Source organism: Enoplosus armatus, chromosome 9 (genome assembly GCF_043641665.1).
Source record: "Enoplosus armatus isolate fEnoArm2 chromosome 9, fEnoArm2.hap1, whole genome shotgun sequence".
Lineage (NCBI taxonomy): Eukaryota > Metazoa > Chordata > Actinopteri > Centrarchiformes > Enoplosidae > Enoplosus > Enoplosus armatus.
Window position 1 is genome coordinate 5,309,780 of NC_092188.1, and position 7,875 is coordinate 5,317,654.

Here is a 7,875-nt window from a genome sequence, read left to right on the forward strand (position 1 = left end):
TGGGAGGGGGAAGTGTGGCTCATTTGCTTTCCTAATCCAGAGTTTCCCTGACAGCTAATGGTCTCAGGGTTGATCTCAGTGTTTCCCGTTATTAACGAGACTGGTGGCCCCCGACAGTTTCATGTTGAACCAGAAATATTTTTGCACTTCTCATAATAACAAAGATCTGCTGCATCCGAGACACCAAGGTATTAATGTTACAGGGAGCCGAACGCTCAGTCTCAGTCCAATTACTGCACAAGGTGAGACTAAGGTGAGGCCCACACATCAGGTGGGCATGACCTAAAGTATTTTCAGTGCTATACTATTCATATCGATACAACCAATGTGTTTATGATTAGATTGTTTACTAGAGCACACCATTGTTTACAAGAGTATAAAGTTCTTCATAGATCTAGCCTCTTCATTTTGCTGAAAGTGCGCCAGGATGATGCATTTAACCTTAAAATGTACAACATTTTCTTCCAGGGGACCATGCCCCCGGACCCCGCTGGGTCTGAGGTCCACCCACCACAGTCTCAGAAAAACCTGTTGGATTATTTTATTTATTATTACATTATTTTATTATTGTGGGTTTTTAGCATATCAACAATAAAGAAATAATTGTGCATATCAATAGTGATCAACCCTTTGCAGCTTGCCAGGTTCTCACCAAATCATTCCCCGAACTGTTCATGTTGATCTGAGCGAATTCCAGGAACAGACACTGCATATCCACATAATGTTGTCCAGAGGTCAACTTGTTTTGACCTTGACGCAAAAAAAAGAGTCGCTATTTGATGGAACCACACTGCCTCTGTATGTTGCTTTGATATCTATTTTGCCAAGTTCAGTATTTGTCCAAGATGCAACTGTGATACACTGAGGCAGCTTTAGTAGAAGACATTTATAACACTGCTACACTCCTGTAGTAAAACGCAGGACACTGTGAGAGGTTGCATCACGTTGTGGAATGAGCATGAGAGTACAAGATATCTCCATAATCAAGCACCGACATGATGGTTGATTGCACAATGGTTTCCCTGTCCTCAAACAAAAAACATACTTTCGATACCTATTTTATATTCGGATTATGTGCCAGTTGTTCCATGTGAGGTTTGAAAGTGAGACTGCTATCAAACCAAATTCACAGATACGAATATGACACATTTTGTTTCATCAGCATTAAGTACAAGTTTGAGGATATGCTGAGATGTCTGCAGAACGTCGAAGGCAGACTGTAATCCAGGAATTGGCTTGAGTTGGAGAAGAGCCACGTGCATACAAGCTTGTATCATTTGCATAAAAATTCATAGTATAAGTCTTTGTTGGAGGAATAATATTTTTTATGTAGATTGTAAATGATAATGGATCAAGCACAGAACCTTGTGGTACCCCCTTGGTTATTAAAAGGGGGGTTGGACCATTCAGATCGCCTGTGTTCTCTCAGATGTTGCTGTAGAGAAATACATAGGTATGTCAATGTATTTAATAATAACTATAATAATAATAACTTAATTTATAAGTTATTTTACAAAGGATATGAAAGACAGTTATACTGTTAAAAGTAAAAACATAAACATAAATAATACAATATAGTCCAGGACATATAAAATCATATAAGTCAGTTTTTAGCAGACATTTAAAAGAAAATACAGAAGTAGCTGTGTGGATTCATTGCAATTCATTCCATAGTTCAGGAGCCACGACAGCAATTGCCGGTCAAGTCAAGACTTAGGAACTGCAAGAATGGCTTTCTCTGCTGAACTAAGCTTAGGCTAGGCTTAGCAGGTCAGCGATATAGCTTGGAGCAAATCCATTTAACATTTTGTAAGTGATTAATAGAATTTTGAACTGTATTCTGGAAGCAAAAGGAAACCAATGAAGGGATGCTAAAACTGTATTCCAGTTAAAAGCTGAGCAGCTGCATTTTGGACTAATTGCAGATGATTTAGTGCAAAATACAGAGTTACAGTAATGGAGGAAGTTACAAGACATCCAACACTTAATATCATCAAAGCAGTTTTTTAGGACAACCAAACTACAAGAATCAATAAGGTTTACAGGAAGATATAATTGTGTATCATCTGTGTAAAAAATTAAACTATATGTTGAGTCGACTAATTATGTGACCAAGGGGAAGCATGTACATTGAGAAAAGAATAGGACAAAGCAAGCACGTTTCGTAGAGGAGGAAATTAAGTTACCAAGTTCAATGTACGTACAGTATGTATATGTATACATGTATGTGTACATGTACATACAGAATGTATACGTAAATTGCATGATTATATGGTATATTATATAAGGCATGGCTTTTCCTTTATTTCCTGTGTTTTTGTTGTCTTTTAAGTGTAAATGTTGAGTTGGGTTTTTACGTTGAGGTGTTATTTTTGGGATGTTTACTTTTTCGTCCTGCTGCCTGTGTTGTCACTATATGCAGACAGATGACTCATTAAAGGAATAACTGAAAAGGGAAGTGAACAGAGATGCTTCCATACAAGGCATAAGGACTCACTCTCATACTTGATGAGTATTACAGTGATTAATCAATTCAAAGCCACCATTTCTCAGCCCAGCTGAACACCTACAGTATGGGTTACATGTTAGACAGCGCTCTTTGCCAACATCATGAAAACACTTAATAATAAAAATGGTGTTCATCCTTGCAGTAAACAAGAGGAAGCATGGTGTATGGTGCGTTCAGGTTTGATCACAAAAATAAATGTTTACATAAACATGAATATCATCCAGTACAACAAACAAAATATATATACAGTGACATGAAAGAACACCAATTTAAGTTTAGCTAATCAACAATACTCCACCGTATATCAAACTACACAGACATGGGAAAAAAATATTTTTATCTTCAGTCTAAAAGAGCCTAACAAAAGGTAAAAGGGAAAAAAAAGCCTGTGACGTAAAAACGGTTTGACTTCCTGTGATGCAACAAGTGATAAGTTAAACCTCAGTTCCATCTCTCATTCACTGTCTGAGACATCAACAGCACCAGGACAGCCCCCGAGGTAATAGCACTTTCCCATCCACTGCACATCACAGCACACATGACAACTCTTCATTTTCTTGTCTTTTTCAAATAATGTAAATTTGAGGTATACAGTATTAATACATATGTGAATGTGTTATATTGGTACTGTAAATTCCTGTGAATGTTGGTGTAGCGTGGAAAGATAAATGTCTTGCATTGCAGAAGTAGAAGATATAATAAGACATTCAAGAGAGAGACTTTAAGAAGAAATGTTTTATTCATATCCACAGAGAACATGAAGTGTCTGCAGCTCCTGTTCGTGTGTTGGTGCTCCACTATCCTTGCGGTGACCAGCTGCATCAGAGGTACTGCTCAATTGTCTGGATACGCTGATGTTTTCTTCTGAACTTATTTGGTGGAAAAATGCTTTAATAAGGCAGCTTGTGGCATATCTCATTTTGTGGCCTGTATTCACGTGATCATATTATCTTCTTTGTATGATTAATTGTGGACAGATAACCTATCTGTCATACATTCCAGTCATCAACCACAGTAGGAGGTTCAAGGGAAATGTTTAACTACATAAATGTCAAGAAGTACACGTCATCTCATTGTTATCTGTCATCTGTGAATACCTTTAACATTTGATTAATATTTCTCCAGTGGAGGAAAGTAAGTAAGTACATTTACTCAAGTACTGTTCTTAAGTACAATTTTGAGGTGCTTGAGTATTTCCATTGTATGTAACATCATACTTCTATTACACAAAGTTTAAGAGAAATGTTCTTTTTATGTTTTTAGTCCACGACATTTATCTGACACCTGGAGTTGCTTTACAAATTTAAATTTTCTTTAAAAACATTTGATAAGATCATGAAATACTATACATTGTTAAATATCAAACCAGAGTCTCCAACCTTTTTGGCTTGTGACCCCTTAAAAAAGTGTGTAGATGGGGCCCCTTGTCAAATTTAAGATGTCTGTGAGTAGTTCCACCAAAGAGACATCTACCCTTTAAACTCCTCAGATGTTTTTCTTTTTGAATTAAGTCAAAAGAGGTAAAAAAAAAAAAAAAAAAGCACAACTTTGCGTTTTCTGTCCTACATCTTAAATAATTTCACGACCCCTCAGATTTATCGTGTGAAACTGAGGATGGTTCCTGATCCCTGGGAACCACTGAACTAAACTACCTTACTGTACATAAAGTAAAACTCAACCAGCTACAGCAGTAAAATGCAACTTATGCATTGATGCATCTATGACAATCTAATAATGTCATAAATAATAATATATATATATGAATACTATACACTAACCCTATATTATTCAGTATTTGAGTAAATAAACTAATCATGTTGCACACATGTATGTGAAGTATGTGACTTCAATACATATTTTGGTATATTAAAAAATGTGTGTCAAAATGTGCATGACAATAATCCTCTCTTCCCACTTTCGTAGTTGATGGATATTCGTGTGTGACTGCCTATTGGGACACAGTTACTTGTGTCTTAAACATCACTGATAATCCCGTGGGACGGTCCAACACCACCTACAGCCTGAAATTCATTGAATATTTGTGGTAATAATTACTTGAATAAATGAAAATGTTCGTCTTACTTATTTATGTTAATGTATTTGTGGCTCACATGTAAATGTTCTGTTATTGTTTTTTTTTATCTTTAGGATAAACATTTACATGTCCTGCCCACTTGTGGAGATGAATCACAGTTACATCGGCGTCTGTAAAGTCACGAATGACTCAGATTATTTTGACAGTGTCGATGAATATTACATAGATCTCTGTCACGAATCTGGCTGCATTAATGTAACAACGCTTTTTGAACCATCACAGAACAGTAAGCATGAATTAATTGTAATTCATAGTCACTGTGTGTGTGTGTGTTGATGTTTGTGTTTCTTTGCACACAGATATGTATTTGATATCGCATCTATAGAATTTCAAAGAAATTCAGGAGAAATACTGAACAACAAACACAAGATAATGTTATATGTAAATATGATTTGATAAATGTTTGTGATCAGTTCAGCTGACAGCCCCGTATGAAGTTGAGGTCCAACAAGCACCAGAGACTTTCAACATCACTTGGAAAAGTGGGTATGAAAACCATCGGTACCTCGCCAGTTTCCTTGACTACGAACTGCTACTTAAAACATCTCAAAGCACTGAGAGCAAAGTAAGATCCACTGTCATCAATAGCCATACTTTAACAACGTGTTTTATTTCAATAAGATCTAACAATAATGGCTTGTTTGATTGTTTCAACCTTTTCCTCAGACTCTTCCCAATTCACACGAGAATTCTCTATCAATTCAAAGATCACAACTTAAACCGGGTGCTACATATTGCATTAAAGTGAGATCTATACCTTATCCGACACCTGATTATGAAGGAACTTGGAGTAAATGGAGTTCACAGACATGCTGGAAAAATGAAGCAGGAGAAGGTAAAGTGCCATTTTTCCTTAAGTACAAAAGCTTCATAGCGCTGACTGTCAGCTTCTGTAAATTTAAAGAAGTAGGGTTGTATATTGTATGACTCACTTGAGTCAGTGTCTCAAAGGCCTCAAACAAACCGTTTTACCCTGTCACCACCTTCTCAGAATAATGCAGATAATTCATGGACATCAGAAACCTAATAGACGTACTGTCATCTCTGTAGTATGACTCACTAATTCTGTATTATTTCATGCAACTTTATCAGAACAAGAAAATACATTAGTCATGTTGACTAAATTTCTGGGCCCAGTATGTGTAGCGGTTGGAGTCCTGCTGTTTGTATTCTACAGTCCTGCTGCAAGGTAACTCATCTGCACTTTGAAGAGTTGGTGAAAGGGGAAATTTATGATTGTCATAATCAACGTAATCTGCTCTTGATTTGTACGACAGAATGAAGATAAAAACTCTGTCCCACACACCATCTCCAGCCCCTTTCTTCAAACCTCTATTTCAACAACATGAAGGCAATCTCCAGGTGAGGTGGTAATACAATGTTTTCTTGTCCATTCTCTGTCTGGCGCTAGAGGACAGGTCAGACGCTCTCCAAAGTCAGTATAATTCATTGTCTGAGGGCCATGAATGTCTGTTCAAAATGTTGTATCATTTTTGTATTTGCATCAAGTAGATCTTTAGATATTCCACAGAATAAGTAAAAGCTTTGACCAACTGGTGGCACTGGATATAAACTAAGGGATCATGAACATCATCATGACTGACCGGCAGACCAACATTTCCATATAGCTGAAAATATCAGCAGAAATCACCTGTTGTATCAATGGTGAATAACATATAGTAGTAATTTGTTTTCATGTAAGCTGTGTGTAACGTGCTACAGTGAAAATTAGCAACTTTATCACACCTAATGAATCTCAATGCTACTGACTTTGCAGGAATGGCTTTCACCTCAAAGGAAATTTTTGCTAACATACAAAACTGAGGAGATCCTGACAACCGATGCTGTGATTGTTGTGCCGAAACGCAGAACAAAGGACCCCGAGGAGAACCTCAACTTCCATGACTCTTCAGTAACACAGCTGGCGTTCCCTCAGTGTCAAACCTCCTATGTTGGCTTACCCGGGATACATGAGGCCCCCCCTCCTTTAACTGTGGTCTGTCCCGGGAAGACGTCTTACACTCAGCTCCCTTGCTCTGTCTGGGGGGTTGGCATTGGAGAAGTAGAGGTTGTCACCTCTCCGCCTAAAGATATCTTCAACGTTAGCCGTGCAGACTCTGGCTTCACCTGCAAGGACCTGACCGAAAGCCCAGAGTGCAGTTTACCAAACAGTCCTGTTGATGACAGTCCACCACCATGTTACTGTAACGATTACTGCATTCTCAACAAAACAGCGGAAGGTTTTGCTCCTGTTTTAGTGTCCAGAGGAGGCAGCCTAAATGTGCCGGAGGATGAGAGCTAAAAATAAGAAACGATCCTGTCAGTTGGTGTGGAGAAAGTGAAATTCATAAGACTGGTGACACTGATCACAATGGTTGTATATTGCATTGCAGGAGATGGTCATAATCAGATGTGATGCCAGCACACTCACATGCACACTTACTGTATGTTATGTGTTCCAGATAGCACTTTTTATTGAGCCAGTGCTGGTTTTTGTGTGTTTTTATGCCTTGAATTCCCTACGTCTGTGAACCATTTGAATGTACCTCATTATCGCTCTTTGTGTGAAGCATAAACACAGCACAACACATATGTTAGGCTTCTGCCTTAGCTAACTTGCATATGTTACACTTGAAGCAGAATGTGTGTGATTTTCACATCAACTTTGTATGATTTATTTTATGCATAGCTGAATGGTTGCCTGTTTGTATTTTGCCTTCACATTTTAGTGAAGGATAAGTAATTAAAGGGGCATTAAGTTCAAAATTACAACAAAGTCAAATGAGTTGCTTTGTAATTGCTTTATTGGCTTGAGAGAGATGCTTTCAGATATTTGCTGGATCATCATCCATGTTTGAATTGTTGAATTGTTGGTATTGATCGACAGGGGTGCAGTGGAAACTACAGACGTATTGCCTGGGTAAGGCTTAATAATAAATTGGGCAAAAGCTCAGGATATACAGTATTTCCCCAAGGGGATCAATAAAATCTCAATATGAATATTTGGTTATGTTTTCTCACTTTGCTGCGCATGCGTTGTCAAATTGGTGAAGATGTTTTCTTAATTTGCTTTTGTCTTGTCTATTTGCATGTGTTGCCTTAAGTTGCAATGCGTCGAGCTCTCAGGGCCACCATATCAAATAGTTCAAAGTTTGAACAGCCACAACTGGCATGCACCGAAACCTGCAGCTCTGCAACTATCCACTAGTTGGCGGTAGTGCGGCTTTTTAGCCGGTGCAAATTGGAGAAAAGTGAAAGTGAGCTGAAAATG

The 7,875-nt window shown here is 37.9% G+C and overlaps 1 protein-coding gene across 1 annotated transcript; it reads left to right on the plus strand.

The window, feature by feature from the left end:
- Positions 1-474: 474 nt before the first annotated feature.
- On the plus strand, positions 475-7,234 carry LOC139290083 (interleukin-21 receptor-like). The gene is made up of 9 exons (XM_070911776.1): positions 475-530; positions 3,194-3,336; positions 4,433-4,550; positions 4,658-4,830; positions 5,018-5,169; positions 5,271-5,439; positions 5,688-5,793; positions 5,882-5,966; positions 6,382-7,234. The coding sequence occupies exons 1-9, from the start codon at positions 475-477 to the stop codon at positions 6,904-6,906; spliced, it is 1,527 nt and encodes a 508-aa protein (XP_070767877.1). The 3' UTR covers positions 6,907-7,234.
- The last annotated feature ends 641 nt before the right edge of the window (positions 7,235-7,875 follow it).